Below are 16,046 nucleotides of genomic sequence, written 5' to 3' on the forward strand. Positions count from 1 at the left end.
TTAAGCCCCATGGGACTGGAAGCACTGCATTCGGGGAGGGAGCATTTTCAAACTCGGTGTTCCGCTGAAGACATGGTAAGTGCACATGTAGAGAATGTCAATGGTAACAGTCCTATCGCAACACCGCCCATCAGTCTCCTGCCACTTGAGCTCGACTTACTGAATTCGGTATGTGACGCCATTGCCGACCAGAGTTACCTCACGAGGGCTCTTCTCCATGAACACGCAATCGATTGCCCTCTGAATGTCTCTTAGTTGCTGTCCAGATGCGCAGCAAGTAACATAACAAAACAGTTGCCGGTGGAGAGACAGTCTTTATCATCACACGGTGGCAAATTCGGGCAGCTGTTCCCTCGTGGTTGACTTACAGCAAGAAAATGTTCTGGAGCCAAGCCTGGCCGGCACCGGACGACCTTTGCAAATCGTACAGCGTGAGGGGACTCCAACGCCAAATGCTGTGAGTTTGGTAACAGAACAGACAGGGACATCACTTTGCACCATGAGCCAGAACGCCAGCTGCTTCATGTGACGTCTGCGAACGCTCTGTCCTAACAAAAGATCGTATGCGACCGCGTACTATCACGACGGCACAGCAGTTCATCGATCGATCATGCACTTTCCCTCACCGTAGCTGCGTATTCCTCGAAGTCATTATCTCCCACTGAAATCAAGTCAACACGTTTGAGTGCCGCTCCGGGTACATTTTCGTGATGCTGCCGAATAACCTCCTCGAACTTGCTCTTCTGTACACATGCAAAATAAGAGATGGGAAGACACGCACCCTTCAGAACCAATGCCGAAATTGCTGCATGCCATCAGTGCTTGGTCCTTGTTTGCTCATCCTTTACAAGCCTGCATCCTAGGTAAGCGTGGACGTCATTTGGTAGCCCTGAGTACACAAGCTGGTTCCCGTTAACAGGTCCCTCATCAAGCCTTCTTCTGAATCATTCCGGTGCAGCTACATGGCCTGGATGGGCTCTGCTTTTCCGCATGTGATGTATCGCTTGCCTTTGCGTTCATCCAATAACTGAAATACGCCGTGCTTTCGTAAATGTTTGGCTCCTGGCCCTGGGGGCACGACCTGATGATCGGTATATCTTCTTCGTGCAGGCACTGGACAACCTCCGGGAACATTGACTCAAATACACCAAGCCACCGCGGAGATCTTGCGTTCGTGACAATCGCCACAGTATTGCAGAGAGACTTCGCCTTTCGTAGCGCCTTCAGAATATGTGGAACCAACTCGCTCCTTGTCCGTCGATTGATTTCGGCCAGAATCGCCTGATTTTTCACCACGCAGAAAACAGGGCTCCCCACTGCGTAGTGAGCAACGTCTCTCTAGCAGCGTCTAACCTATAGGGCAGCTGCGTTTGGACGGTGAGTGCCTACCTGATACACTTCTTCGGTCGTTCGGCCATCTTCCTTTTGCGCCGCGTAAGACGACCGGATCCACTCCGTAGGGATTAACGTGTCGTCCAAGTCGAAGATGAACACGGTAGACGTGCGATCGACGCCTTTGGGCGATAAAGGAAGAGGAGCGAAAAGAGAAGACGTGTCCCACGTGTCAAACGATGCGTCCGAATCATCTGAATCTTGGCTGAGAGAGCGTGTTTCACGTTCAACCGTGGGGGCTGCTGCGCTGAGGCCACTTCGTTCCACGTGGTCCCAGTGTCGGCATGCAACCGTTTTGGCGACAGTGGACTCAACCGGAAGCATTGCAACTGAAGCGGATGCCCCCATGTTACCGCTGGCAGGGCATTTCCGGGACAGAGTGAGCAGCATAATGCCAGCCTAACGACAAGCAGCGTTCGGGACGCGATGACTTGCGCCCGCCTTGTGTTCCGGTTGCTGCCCCAGATCTGATCAGTACAACTCGGCCTAATGGTGGAAGCTAGAAAACTGAAGAGGAAGAAAAGACGAAGTCAAATCTTGTGACATACAGACTTGCTCTACAAAAACGCGGACACGTGCCCGTCCGGCATCCTGGCCGGAACAGTACATTCCTACTTCGATGCGGAAAAATCGCTTCTTGAGACAAAGAAGAACAAGCTGGGTCTTCTGGCTCTATGCGAAGCGCGGCCCGCTTCCGCACCAAGAAGCAAGGGAAATGACGCATACGAGGAACTATTTTTCCACATTGTTGTGTTTAAGTGCTGCTTCGCTCGAAATATGCTAGCTGCGTGTGACCCCGCGCAAGGCGAAAGGGAGGGCGCACGGGTTGCTAGCTAGGGGAAGGCCTCGCTCTATAACGAGGAGGAATGGCTACGAGGGTTTCCGAACTTGTTCGTAACCGCCGCTGACGCGTCCCCGGCGGGTCCCCTTACGCTGCTCCACCCGTAAGGAGACGGCTCGAACCGCGAACATAAGATCCGCCTGCGCGCCGATGGGACCGGGGTGGCCCGTCGACGTTGCCACGCCACCTCGATGGATAACCCGCTTTGCGAATCCCGTGAGCGGGGTTCGGATTCAGAGCTGACTTCCGTCTGCATTCGGAGCATGCAGGACCACGCAGCCCGCAGTAGAATAAGACGGCCGGGTGCTCTAACAGCAGCCGACCGGCAGCTGCGGGGGTAGCGGCTTCCGTTACCGTCTACCGACATGAGGCGGCTCGGTGAAGGCGGTCGCAGGCCCTTCGGCCACCGCGCGCGACAAAATAAAACTGAGGCGCAATTGTGAGGAATTTGTCTCGCCGTGTTGTGTAGAGTATCTGTAGGGGTAGCTTCTTTGTTTGCTCTGGCGGAGGTCATGCGACGGTCCGGATGTACCATCCGTGTACAGTTGGACACAGTTCTGACGTTCGGCATCTCGTGAAGCCGACGTTATGATGCAAGGCAGGGCCGAGCAAGCGCAGCCACATTCCGTCGGAAAGTGCATGCCTGACTGAGGATTGGCTTTTACTAAATAAGCGGTGGGAGATGGTGCGTAGTTTGAAAAAGCCTGCACCAGCTTCTTGGAAAAGAAAGACGGCAGCTCTGTCGGGGCTAGCGGCACTACAGGGCTGCCTTCTTTCTCGAGACACGTCAGGTCCATGGCCATTGGGACGGGCGGCGTTCTTTTTGTATTGCACCATGCGTGCGTCTGCTCGAAGCCTTGAATTTTCCTGTATTGCGACTTGATTTCGAGGAAGTAAACGGGAACAAAAGGGAACGGCAGCGAATTGTGCGTGGCGTCGCCGTCCACAGCCTGGCTTGTTTCAAGATCGCGCAGACGCGCCGGCAGATGGGACGGCGTTTCGCTGGCTGAACAGCAAAAGCACAGATGTCCGTGGAAAAAATCGCGAACTTGTTGGCTGTGCTGATCTTGGTGCGGCACTAGCCTCAGCGCCATTTTCCGTTGGCGGTGCTCCCCTCGCTAGGGAGAACATCCTGTGCGGAACGAAAGCTGGGTCCTCAGGCCTGTGTCGTGGATGTCTCAGTTTCTGGACTTGCTGGACGCGAATCTCACCGGGGTTCCGTTCACGTTGTCGCGTTTCCAGCCAGAGGCTTGAGAGCAAAGCTCTTAAGATTATTACATATACTTTGTTGGTCCCCGGAGCGGCTCTTTCCTCCGGCTACTTTCCCGCATGGAAAGTCGTGTTCAGCCGGGCTGAAACAGTGTCATCTGGGGCGGCTATCGTGTGTGATTGTGGGACACATAAAACTGCGCGGAAATGCCATCAGGTAGAGTACCGACCTAGCGTGCGTGGTCGGCCCGCCAACTGCTATGTTTCGTGCACGTGTCTCGTGCCTGTTATATCCCTAGACCCTGTCCGGAGCCGGTGACTGCAACGGTCTCGATCTTCTGCCAAGCTCATAGCCGTATCTCCCTTGTGACGCAGCTGGACAGGGGAATTCCCTAGAACAATATGTATTCTAGAGCCTGCAGCAGGTTTCTCTCTAATCTGCTTTTTCCGGGGGAACTGTCGAGCTTCGTTTACAACATTGTTGCACCCGAAGGGAGCTATCGGCAATATATACGTTCGTGGTTATCTCTGAACATCCCCGCCCGTTTCCTTTCTTGCTTGCCTTAGGGCCCACAAATATATTGAAGCGCTGGTTACACGCATAATCTTCTACAGAAGGGAGGCTCCGCGAAGCACCGTTTGAGACCCACGTGGACGGTCGTCGCTGGCATACCGTCAAGCTTTTGTCGGCGTCCACGTTTTACAAGGAGTACTTCAGAGGCCTACTCGGTCTGATTGAAGTCACGGTGCCGAGATACACGTTCAGGTCCACGTTTCCTGTTCAACAGGCACAATTCTGTCGGAAATTGCGTTCAAAATGTCCCCCGAGGTGACTCAAGGTTACGGAGCGCATCCGCCAGCTCCTGGTGCCACGACGCTGGTAACGGTTAATTCTGAGAAAAATTCCAAGCACCCTCGTCAAGAGTCGGAAACCTCTGGCGATTTGTTGTCGGGAATCAGCACGCCACAGACACTTTCTGGCGCGGCGTCATTTCACCCCGCTCTTGGAGGCGCCAGCGAAACGTCAGCGGCTCCTTCTCCGGACAGCCGCGGAGACAGCGGTGTAGATATCGTTGAACAATCGTCGCTGTTGTATAGCGACCTGGGTATGAACTTCCTCCCCCTTGCGATTTCGGCGGCGTCTTCCAGCGGTGACCTGGCCGGAGGCATCAGCGGACCGTCGACCGCGTTTCCTGTGTCAAATCCCAATGGCAGCGCACTACTGAGAGATTCTTCTCTTGGTGTCGGATATCCAGGGGTACAAGATCTTGCTTCCCTGATGATCCCCTCGCTGAACGGCAATGCGGGCTCAGTCGTAGGGGTGGCTCAATATCAGTCACCTGAGGTACTGGCAACAGGTTCAACGGCAGCGAATGGCTCGAGAAACCCAGCTTCTTGCTCGCCAGGCACCCCTCATGGGGGGGCGGCGATTGCTGCTCGAGTGAATGCACGGGAGCCACCGCGCATGGGAGAGGGTGGCAACTGGCGGTGCAACAACTGTAGCAACATCAATTATCCGCGACGCCGGGCGTGCAATAGATGCGGGTGTGCCCGGAGCGCAGTAAACGATCTTCTTGTCGCTGAGTTCACGCGCTTGAAGGACGAGCTCCAGAACATGGGTCTTGATGCGCATACGGCAAGCCAAGCGGCTGCAGCCCAACAGGCTGCTCAACACCAAGGCCGCCTGCTCAATTCGATGCTTGATCTGCTTGGATCGGATACACATCAGGGGGGTAGCAGAGCGCGTCAAGCACAGCATCAAGGAAAATCGTCATCGTCGTTCGGTTTGGCTTCATCACATACAAGGAGTGGGCTATGCAACACCTCAAGCCCGATTTGCACGACTGACGGCCCCCGAGGGTCAAGCCGACAGTCATCGCAGCCTACCGCCGCATGTAGTGGACCATACGCTTCTCAGTTGGTTCTTCTGAACAACACGTTGGCCTCTCTCAAGATTGGATTAGCGTCTGCAACAGGCACGTCGGCCACAACGTCAGAGGCCGGTGCCGGTGCGCACCCGTCACAGTGCGGCTCAGGAGGTGCAACGCTTGTGACTCCCGGTTGCGCCAACCCTGCGGGAGGAGGCGGCGATATGTGTGCGGCTTTTGACCTGAAGTTCCCAGCGACGGGAACGCCAGAGGCTAGCAATCGGTCGTCCCAGACACCTGGGCTTTCACCACTAAGCTTTCGGATGGCCACAGGAGAAGGAGGATTTCGAACTGGTGAAGAGGCTCCGGTCGTAGCATCATCGTTAGCGGAGCATGGCGCTGCTCAGTACACTGCAGTACTTCAGCTCATGCTTCTTAAGGCAAAGGACGTGGCTGACGCCCTCGTCGTGTACTTCCAAGAGCTAGGAGATCCAGATCCTACAAGCAAAGCAGCAGACGTCCTCCGGACGGCGTTGGCAATGTTGGGACATTCAACAGATTCTCGTGGTAATGACACGAGTTTAGGGGAGAGAAAAGATGAGGCTCTCACTGTCTCGTCGGCTTCATCAGCTCCAGGTATTCGCAACAACAGTGGAAGCGTAAGAGGGATCGGAGGTCCAAACTTTTCAGCTCCAACGATGCTGGCTCATCCAGATGAATTCAAGAATCCAAGCAGTTTTTTGAAGATATATGGTGACCCTCTCTGCGGTAGCGCCGATCTGAGTAGCGGGAACGGTCAGAATCCCGTAAAGAGTCATCACGGTAACTGGGTGTGCCGGAACTGCAAGAACGTGAATTTTCCACGTCGCTTCCGCTGCAACAAATGTGGCGAAATTCGTGATGAAGAAGGTGATCGAATTGTTGCAGAATACGCGAAGCTTGTTCACCACCATTATCTGAAGGCGTACAAGCATCTGGCTTCGAACCCGCAGGGCGCTTCTGGTGGATGGTCGCCTACCGATCAAATGGGAACTTCCGTAAACCAAAATGGTGGGGAGGGCGGCAGCCGCCAAAGCAGCAGAAAGAACCGTAACTTAGTCCCAGCTGCAGAGCCGCCTAGCTGTCAGGCACAAGCCTGAAGCTCAGGTCTAATCTGAGCGCTGCAAGGAAACTCACGCCATTCCGTGGGTACGTCAAAGGCGCATGGACCTCCAAGCAAATAACTCTCACAAATTGAGGGTCCCTCTGTGAGCCGTGCTGGTCGAAAGGGTGAGTGGCTCCATGAAAGGCCCTCTGAGTGTGGTACAAAGGCATCAGAGGCCGAAGATAGAGATCGCATGTAGGGTTGATACGTGGGTTTTTTTCTCCGAACGGAATCTCAATGGAAGGAAGCTTATTCGTCGTCTTTCTTCCACTTCCTATATCATGACGGATGAAGGCGTGGCACCGGACCGCTGGCTACCTAGAGAAAGTGTTGCAAGCAAGATTTCGACTGTGTAACAAATGTGTATACCCTGGTGTGGCAGTCATTTGGACATTATGGACGGCGAAGAAGTACGCACGGTTGCTGAAACGGTATCCTCTGGATGCCTAGCGTGTTGCGAGGTGTGACGTAATGTGTGGTACTCGTAAATCGTGTTGTTTTTTTCCAAGACAGCTCGTTGAGGGGAATGGAGTGACCTCAGCCCAGTGTACTACGGTTTTGTAATCGTGTGAAAGGGGTACGCGGGTCCTGCATACTTGATTTGAAAATTTTTCATCATGATACGAGGATACCGCGACAGAGTCCCAGTGAAAGCGTCTCTCGTTCGCGTCGGGCTTTTACCGGAACTTGTGGTTTTTAGGTGTCAACGGTGATGTGGGGCCTAGATGGGTGCACCACGGCTGAATTGTTTTTTTTTTTTAATGTTGTTGCGTCGCGGTATGCACGGGGGGACAGATGTTTGGTCAGCGGAAAGGAGGCACCCAGGTTTTGCGAAAGAAATATTCGGATTGTTGTTCGTGCGTACCATTAGTTGTCGGTGTGCAATGCCACTCCATGCGTGCAGCACTTCCGTATGATGCAGCAGCACTACCGGCGCGAGTATCCTTTTCTTTAATCGGCCTCGAGCATGTGCTGCTCTCTAGCAACGTGCCACTATGTAAAGGTTCAGGACGCTGCTCTGCCCGTGGAATGGACCCAGTGGAAAAGTAGAGGCTCCGGCATGGACCAGCTGCGTAGCTGCGACAACGCCTCAGCGTTTTGCAAGCTGACCTTTTGTGCGAGAGCTTCTAGTGTCGGGGGATTCGCCAGTGTGTGCCGTGGAGCCACTGCGCGCGGATTTGAGTTTGTTTTCCCGCGGCATATGGTTGCGTGCCGTCTTCAACAAATACTGGGATACGTCATTTCACACTGGAATAATAGTTGTGCCTGGGGGGCTAAAAACTATGTGTTTCACTCAGGTTTCACAAATCACCTGAAAAATAAATGGGGTACTCTTACAGGCTGCTAGCCACGCCGACACAACTCCACCTCAACCAAGTTGTGGATGGCGGCGGAAGAGGAACCGCGGCGTTTTTCGCAAGGAAAACACCCACAAGATGCTGCATGTTGTGCGTAAGAGATTGCAGTGCATGAGGAACATTTCGCATGCCGTGGCGTGTTCAGGTTCTGCCTGTTGATCTGTCAGCACCTGAAAAGCACTGTCCGCTTGGCGGCGGCCTCAGCAGAACCCCACTGGGTGCTTCCCTCGCTGAAACTCATTTCCATACGATGGGCCTCCTCTAGCGCAATATCCGGCAATAGTATCCTCTCGAAAATGCCGTCCGAGTGTGCAACCAGCCTGAATTGGTGCGTCCTCGCATTACGACAGAGGCTGTGTTGCCGGTTCAAAAGCAGCAAACATCTTCAAGCCTGAACTCAAAGCCAATAGGCAAGAGTGGTGTATTATGAGTAGAGCTAGTGAAACTAGTTGCCAGCGAGCGCGGAGAACAACTGCGGAATCTCCCAAACGATCATTATTTTGCATACTGAAGTCCGACATACGCTTTCTCAAATGAAGCAGATTAAATTTACCTCGCGCTCCACATGTAATTATAAAATGCAGAAAAACACTCCTTCGAAGGCACCAAGCAGGCGTCTCACCGTGTGCAGCAGCCAAAAAGAATTGACAGAGGCTTATAAACCGTGATATTCTGCGCAAGATGCGCCAACGCTAGAATCTTCTTGTGGCCGTGGGGTCCTTCCCTGAAGTATCGAGTGATGAACGAGAGGCTAGGTGCGGCCGCGTACCTGAACACACTGTAGGTGCCAAAACCATGTTCGGGGAGCCGCGTTTCGGTGCCTGTCGCCGGAGTATCCAGCGGAAAAATACGGAGCTGGCCGCTGAGCATGACGCATCTGCCGCCTCCGTGTGCCTCTCTCCAAAAGACGAACGGTTCCTGTCTGCCTCGACTGAGCCAGGGCTCGCCGGAGCGGTGCAAGCGACGGAAGAACAAGTAGATTTTCACTCGTTGATGTAGGAAGAACGTGCATGCCAGTAACCTGACCACCTGCATCATCAGAAGCGACAGCGCAACATTTGCGTCACAGCAGCTGGGGTCTTCCGCTTCAGGAACACACCAGATCCAGAGTAACAAACCAGTCATAACATGAGGCGCTCCACTGTAGCGACCCGGGTAACGTGTACCTCACAAAAAAACAGCACTAATCACGGGCCACTTTATGGAGCATCACCCGGGCTGGAGGCCCCGTTTCCTCCCCGGTTTCTCGCAGTACCGCCAGAGCTTTTGAGGCAGGGGAGCAAATACCCTGGTCAGAATTGGGTGTTCCTTCATCAAAAACAGGCTTACCAACATAGCTGAGATATTTGATGGTTGCGCCAGAAAAAAGATCCCAAAAACGGACGCCGTCAGCCGCACAGCTTGCAAGTCTTCCGTCGCCCAAAATTACGCAGCTGATAACACTCCCACTGTGACCCCTGAGATACCGCGTCCCGCACCGGTTACGGGCCTGGTGGCAGTGTCCGCCAGCATCCTCGGCTGCATCCACCACCACTGCGTTTGAGGGCGAACCATCGTCCGTATACGCTGAGCCGCAAAGCGGTAGTAGATGGATCAATCCATCATCGCAAGCTGCGCAGATAAGTGGTTCTGCTTTTACTACAGCCGCAGTCACACACCGACTCGGTGCAGGAAGGAGAAACGTCCTCGCAGGGCTGTCACTTTGTTGGCTCCAAACCTGCACAGCCATATTCAGGCACCCAGTGACACGGCTCCTTATCAAGAGGCCCGTAAATTCACAGAAACACTCCGTTCCTTTATCCTCAGTCCATATTCTTCTTGCAAGCTATAGTAGAAGATACGATACGTAGCCCACAGGCGCAGAAAAAGCCTATTATGAGTAATTCGCACTAACTCAACGCAAGCAACATGCATTCGATTTGTTACCAACACGTTTTTTACCTCCTTAAGGCGCAAGACAAGCTGCTCCCTACGCAACAATCGCGGGAAAAAGAAAAAAAAATGCTGCTGAGAGGGGCGAGCATACTTGCCTTTATAGTGCGGTCAAGCGAAGAGGACACAAGGGAAAGTGATCGGATGCCGGAGAGCGCGAAGATGCCAGAAAGACTGCATAGGGAGGTGACGGCCTGCGAATGGCCTGACCAGTTCTGAACGTGCTTAACAGTACAGTCGAACATCTGCTGTGATCGCACGGCCTCGGAGGCATTGCTTGTTGTGAGAATGCTGAAGCCAACAGAAAAAAGAATGGGAGCATCACGGGCATTTAATGTGTAAACAACTGCGCACGCACAGTTACCTGCGTGTAATCATTATGCCGCACCTTTGTGAGAATAGTAGCTGGCATCGATAATGAATGCAGCCAGGTTAATTGGTGGGCACTGATAAGACAAGCAGGATTGCCGCTGACACACCAGCCAGCACAGACCACCTGACAGAGCGGTCTGGCCGTCTCTGGCGGTCTACCGTCGGGTCTCCGTGGCGGCGAAGGACCAAATTGCGTGTCTGGCCTATCCCCCTTCATCCACTTGTTTTCTACGTCGGTGGTTCGTATCACCCGTAGCTGATATCGTCAACGCACCCCGTCCTCGTGTACCGTGTATTCGTAGACGTTTTTTCAGCAGGCATGTCCCGCAAAAATACCGGGGAGCGCGCGCCAAACCTGTCTCTTTGGTAATCACCTTCCGCAACCAGTCGACCAGTTCGCATCCTAAGAGCCACAGTTGATGTATACTCACTCGTACAATGAGATCTGCTTGATACTTCCGTCAACCCCTGCGCTGGTAACCCTGTCATCCTGAACAAGGAGAGCCGCACATTCTCCGTAATGCGCAGGCCAACACCGCCGCAGCAGCGATGCCCCTTCTGAAGCTCTGGGGCAAAGCGCGTCGTTTGGAAGCGGAAGGACGCCGTTCAGCTGCCAGCAGTACAAGCATCCACTCTTGCTCCCAGCGAACAGCAAACTGCCGCTGGGATGAAATGCGAGCGTACTCATCTGCACGCAGGCACATCAAAAACCACAGCTTAAATTGAGAAATAGCAGGCATCCCTTCCACTCACTCATAGCCAGTTACGGTTTTCGAGTGTGTGAGAACTCACATGACATTACCTCAACAAAGAAAATTCCAGTTCTCAACGTCCTATCGAAGTTAGCATTGGTAACACACAGAGGTGAAGCTGGCATAGACGGTCGCGCAACTGAAGCTAGCGCCAGTACTCCTCCAGCAGGACATCACCGTCTTTGTAGTGACCACGTGGTGCTAACTAGGGCAGCAGCTCTCCATACCCATATCTGATACGCACCAGCCCCCGCACAACGAGCGTAGCCAACTCAATTTGGGGCTCATGCGGCTGATCCAAATGCGCTCGCGCCTGAGGCGTTAGCTCCCTCAGTGATACTTTTCCTCAATCGCTGCCACTGGTGACAAGGGACGCAGAATAGAAAACGATGGCTGGGGACGCACGGACTCACGTGTTCTGGTGTAGCAGCTTGGTAGGCGATGACCTCTTTTTGGAGGTCCCAGAACGCCACTAGCGCTTTGTGTTGTTGAGCAGCAGCAATATACCGTGGCACAGCGCCGACGGCGGCAACAGCTGCGCCGATAAAACTCGCATCACCGTGTGTGACGCCATTGGATGCTGCCACCTTCTGTCCTGTTCCTGCGAATTTCTGTTGGACGACTCCGCGGGCGCTATCGATGAGCTGCAAGGATCTCGCCTGAACTAGCAGCAACCGGTCGAACAGGGAAGATGCGTCATCGCCCGCGCTTTGTTCTGGCAGTCGGTGGTCCATGTTCGCACTCTGTCGTCCGTCTGATATCGCGCGAGTGGGGGTGTCTCGTCAGTATCCCTCGCGACAGAAATCTGACCTGAAGAGAGTCACTGCACACGACTGTCCTGGGCAGCTGGTTAACGCGTCAAAGGAAATACAGTAGAAGTCTGGATGATGTCAAGCAGCACCGACCCCCGGGTGTTTTTCCCAGGGAGGAAACCAGGTAACCAAGTGACCGCTGTTGAGCAGCAACACTTGACGAGAGCGGGCACTACGGCGTGTTGCAAGGGCGGAAAAAAAACCTCACGCGAAAAACGTTGGACTCGCGGGGGTATGCCATCGGAAGGTGTCTGCACAAGTCGTGTCATCTAAAAGACTGCTACAAAAGAAAAGCAGGGAAAACTGCGAAGAGCTTGCCTCTGCGTGGCGACTATGCCGGAGTGGGGGGCAGCGGAAGATGCAGATTCGATCGGGACAATGGGAGGTATGGACGTCCTCCAGAAGGGTGGAGCCGGGAAATACTCAAATCGAGTGCGACGCGAGCCCTCGTGAAACAAATGAATCGTGGCTGAACAGAAAAGCGTTTCGTCGGCCACATTTTGCCATTCCCAGCTCGCCACTTCAGGGCTGCATGCTCTGAAGCGGGAGGGCCGCCGGCTGCGGAACTTCACAGTTTGCAGGCAGAAGGTGCCATTCCATTAATACGCGATTCTGTTGAAGGTTGAGCCCTTCCTCCCGCTTTCAATCACTGAAATTGGTACAGTTTCCGTTAACAGCGCGCCGTCCCACTTCTGGTGTATATACTTTACAGTTAAGTGTCGTGAAGATTGTACGCGTCACAGCTGTGGTGGTTTTTCAAACTGTGTGGCAACTTTCTCAGTGTACCTGATAGGAAATGGAGATACCACTCCGAATCTCTCCGAATACGAGCTATGTATTTTTCTTGCTGTAGAAACTCCTTGCCCAGGCCCGCGTAGCTTTCTAGCACATGCCGGCTGGTCGTCTGTGTGTTGCAGGAGGGCAGAACCCAGCAGGGCTGGCGATATCCGTACTGGGAAGGATGGGTTGGAGACTTTCTAGTGGGTTCACTGCACTCGGACCACTCCCCAAAACCTGCCGAGAGCGCCCTCAATCGCCCGGTTGGTTGCTTCTGCAGGCCGCGCGCGCGCGCTGCTGTTACACGTCCGGTTTATCGATTCAGCAGCGGCTCTCCCGCGCAGCCGCTTATAGGCAATACTGAGGGGTGAGCGCGGGATCTGCGCCGATCCTCTCAGCGGGCGTTGGAAGTGAGGCGCTGCCTCAAACGCAAACGGATGCGGGTGCTGCGGTCGGTGCTGTTGCTGCTGCTGGTCAGCGCGTGCTGATCCCGGAGTGGTGGTGCTGTGAGAGCAAGAGCGTGTGTGCCTCGCCGTCGAAAGGTGGGTAGCCCTGCTCTAAACTTTTTTTCATTCTCTCACGGGCTCTTCGTTTTCAAAGGCTGCGTCTTATCGCCTATCATATTTTGTATTTTTTCTTTTTTCGGTCCGTTCAACTTCGTGTCCAAGATGTCAGAGTGGGACCCCGTCGTCAAGGAGTGGCTTGTTGACACAGGCTACTGCTACGCAGGCGGCATTGCGAATGTAAGCGGGTTGGACAGTTTGCGGGACAGTAATATTATTAGTCCATCGCAGCGCTACTTGGGGTTCAACCCCGTTTCGCTGGGAATTACTTCTTGTACTGGAGTGTATAAGGAACAGCGTCTGCTTTGTGTGTAGTTCTCACTGACATCGGAACTGGAGTAGAATGATTCATGCCCACCGTTTCGCACCGGGTGCGTCATTGATCACTACTAGCCACTGTGGATATGTGGGTTGGGTGATTTTCATGGAGGGGAAGTAGTGGCCGCCCAGTAGTGTTTGCTCAGGAGCTTATATGTGTATAGTCAGAAGGGTACGGTAGTCAGGGGCCATATGTGGCGTCGGCACTGCGCTAGCTTCTCGACATTCCGTGCGGGGCAGGTGGAAGTTGTAGAGTTTGTGCGGGGCTCAGCGGTCTCTGCGGGTCAAGCTGTGTGTTTTCGGAGTCAGTTACTATAGTAAGTGTGTACTTGAAGGGATTGCCGGGGTGGGACAAACTCCCGTGATACGTGTTGGTGTTTACTGATCCACTGTTGATCATGCAGGCCGAGGACGGTGCGGTGTTCGCGGCGGCAGCGGATGATGACGATGGCTGGTCCAAGCTGTACAAGGAGGACCATGAGGAAGACACTATTGGAGAGGATGGCAACGTGAATGGCAAAGTGACCGTCAACGAGGCCTCCACTATCAAGGCCGCTGTTGACGAAGGCAGCGCCCCCAACGGCGTGTGGATCGGCGGCCAGAAGTACAAAGTTGTGCGACCGGTATGCGCGTTCTTCCACGAGGCTCCGTGAATACTGCCTTCGCTAGCCACTTTGAGGCAGGATACCTGTGGTAGTCTTCTATAGCAACAGGCTACTCCGTAGAGACGAATACAAGCTCAGTGACTCACTCTGTTCCATGCTCTGTGCAGGAGAAAGGCTTCGAGTACAACGACTGCACCTTCGACATTACCATGTGTGCGCGCCCCAAGGGTGGTGCGCACCTGATCAAGACTCCCAATGGCTCTATTGTCATTGCGCTGTACGACGAGGAGAAGGAGCAGGACAAAGGAAACAGCAGGACGTCCGCGCTGGCCTTCGCTGAATACCTGCACCAATCTGGATACTAAATTTTCTGTTTTGTTTTTCACGGAGTTGTAGCATGAGACTCGTCCCCGGCGAGCTCTGGCGAGTACTGTATCCTCATGTGGCTGACACGCTTTCGAGCCTCGGTAGTTTCTTCGTGTGATGAGCGTCTGTTTGGAGCGCCTGGTGTCTCGTCTGCTTACCATCAACGTGCTCCGTGTATCCGTCTTGCTCTAGGCCTATTTCCGAAGTTGGCTGGGCACGTTGCGTGGCCATCCTAACATCTGTCGTCAAACCGGACTTGCTACGCGATTTGAGCCTCGGAGAGAGGCCGGCCAGTCATGCCCGGTACATGTTGGATGCAGTTCGAGTTTGCGAGTGCGTAGCGGGGGCGTCGTCACCTACATTCATATGGGTGCAGCTACGTTGGTCACGAAAGCAGGGGGTTTTTCAAAGTATCGCCGCGGCGAAGCGTGTGCATGGTCTTCCTAGAGATGAAGTATGATGTAGTGTAGTCACACGAGCGCGGCAGCCACTACAGCGGCATCGAGTGCGGGGCCCTGCCCATCCTCCAGTACAACAGTCATCACGTGTCGGCTGCCTGGTGCTGCGACCAAGCTGTTGTGCGCTAAGCAGTGGAACAGCAGCCATTCGAAGGCCTCTCCAGATTTCCTGTGTAGTGACTACGTGATGCGCGTGCAAACAAGCATGCATGCATCCGTACTAGTCATGGGCATCCCACCAAAGTACTGGCCCGAAGTTTTGTCGAGCGCGTGCGCCAGAGCATAGGAGGACACTCCCAGATGGGTTAATTACAAAGACGTAGAGGACCGCTGAAGTAGCGTGCCACTGACCATATTAAGGAGGAATGTGTCGTTTTGCGTGACCGTGGAAAATGGGCATACAGACGAGCCGCACGAAGTTATTGTTCAATCCAAACACGTTTACAGCGGGGGAGGGGATGTACGTATCCTCTCATGCGATGACATGGAATGTGCAGATTACATTGGAGATCTGTCCCAGAGAGGACCCCATCAATATGCTTGCCCATACATTACCCGTCGGAAAGTCAGCTTCTTTTTTAGCCAACGCCGTGTTCCGGACTTCCGTAGAGATAGATAACTTCTATCCCCCCGCCCCCCCTCCTGCCACAGGCACATGCACGTGGGGTCTGATAGATGCACCGGCTGTGTTACGCGGTGGAGCGTACTCACTTGAAGGAGCGCCTACACGAAAACGGAGCTAACAGAACGCGTGAGGCCCGGATACTCCCTGACGGGGCTCACCTGTCTGAGGATGCCCATCTCCGTACCAGCAGAACAGGGAGCATGCGCACCTCATTTTGGAATAGGGGCGCGACAGCATGTGCTCGTAGCATCATGCGGCACGTTCTTCCCGGTCTCTGCGAAGGTGAACCAAGAATCGTCACACCCGCAGTGGTAGTTTGCTATGTTTCATTCAGCTTCAGCAGAATGTAGTGCTTTTACTACATTAGTAAAAACAACGCTTCCCCTGCTGTTCCTGGTCATATACTCTTCAGGTTAAGAAAAGACATGACTTATATGACGATAAACCCTCCCGTATATAACGATAAACCGTGCTGAAGGATTCGCAGCCGTTTCCCTGAACGTGCAGCAGCGGCGGGGTGACTGGGAGTCGACGACTCTCTAGGCCTCTTAAGACCATGATGTGAGGACAGACAGGACAGAAAACAAGAGCGAGCATCTGTCGTGACAGTAGTCTCTCGCCGTTCCGTGCAGCGCACGCGTATCACTATAGTTG

General features: G+C 53.9%; 5 protein-coding genes across 5 annotated transcripts; 2 read left to right on the top strand and 3 right to left on the bottom strand.

Moving 5' to 3' along the window:
- On the bottom strand, positions 1-1,782 carry BESB_082660 (uncharacterized protein; the record flags this gene model as incomplete). Its single annotated transcript, XM_029366616.1, has 6 exons — positions 1-64; positions 161-258; positions 369-455; positions 627-743; positions 1,009-1,281; positions 1,390-1,782. The coding sequence occupies 6 exons, from the start codon at positions 1,780-1,782 to the stop codon at positions 1-3; spliced, it is 1,032 nt and encodes a 343-aa protein (XP_029217076.1).
- Positions 1,783-2,583: 801 nt separating this feature from the next.
- Positions 2,584-3,327, bottom strand: BESB_082670 (uncharacterized protein; the record flags this gene model as incomplete). The annotated part of the gene is made up of 1 exon (XM_029366617.1): positions 2,584-3,327. One exon carries the CDS (start codon positions 3,325-3,327, stop codon positions 2,584-2,586), a length of 744 nt encoding a protein of 247 aa, XP_029217077.1.
- Positions 3,328-4,259: 932 nt separating this feature from the next.
- Positions 4,260-6,449, top strand: BESB_082680 (Zn-finger in Ran binding protein and others domain-containing protein; the record flags this gene model as incomplete). The annotated part of the gene is made up of 1 exon (XM_029366618.1): positions 4,260-6,449. The coding sequence occupies one exon, from the start codon at positions 4,260-4,262 to the stop codon at positions 6,447-6,449; it is 2,190 nt and encodes a 729-aa protein (XP_029217078.1).
- Positions 6,450-10,543: 4,094 nt separating this feature from the next.
- On the bottom strand, positions 10,544-11,602 carry BESB_082690 (WD domain, G-beta repeat-containing protein; the record flags this gene model as incomplete). Its single annotated transcript, XM_029366619.1, has 2 exons — positions 10,544-10,804; positions 11,282-11,602. 2 exons carry the CDS (start codon positions 11,600-11,602, stop codon positions 10,544-10,546), a joined length of 582 nt encoding a protein of 193 aa, XP_029217079.1.
- Positions 11,603-13,125: 1,523 nt separating this feature from the next.
- On the top strand, positions 13,126-14,308 carry BESB_082700 (profilin PRF; the record flags this gene model as incomplete). Its single annotated transcript, XM_029366620.1, has 3 exons — positions 13,126-13,200; positions 13,743-13,961; positions 14,111-14,308. The coding sequence occupies 3 exons, from the start codon at positions 13,126-13,128 to the stop codon at positions 14,306-14,308; spliced, it is 492 nt and encodes a 163-aa protein (XP_029217080.1).
- Between the last annotated feature and the right edge of the window lie 1,738 nt (positions 14,309-16,046).

The sequence above is a fragment of the Besnoitia besnoiti genome, chromosome VIII (genome assembly GCF_002563875.1).
Source record: "Besnoitia besnoiti strain Bb-Ger1 chromosome VIII, whole genome shotgun sequence".
NCBI lineage: Eukaryota > Apicomplexa > Conoidasida > Eucoccidiorida > Sarcocystidae > Besnoitia > Besnoitia besnoiti.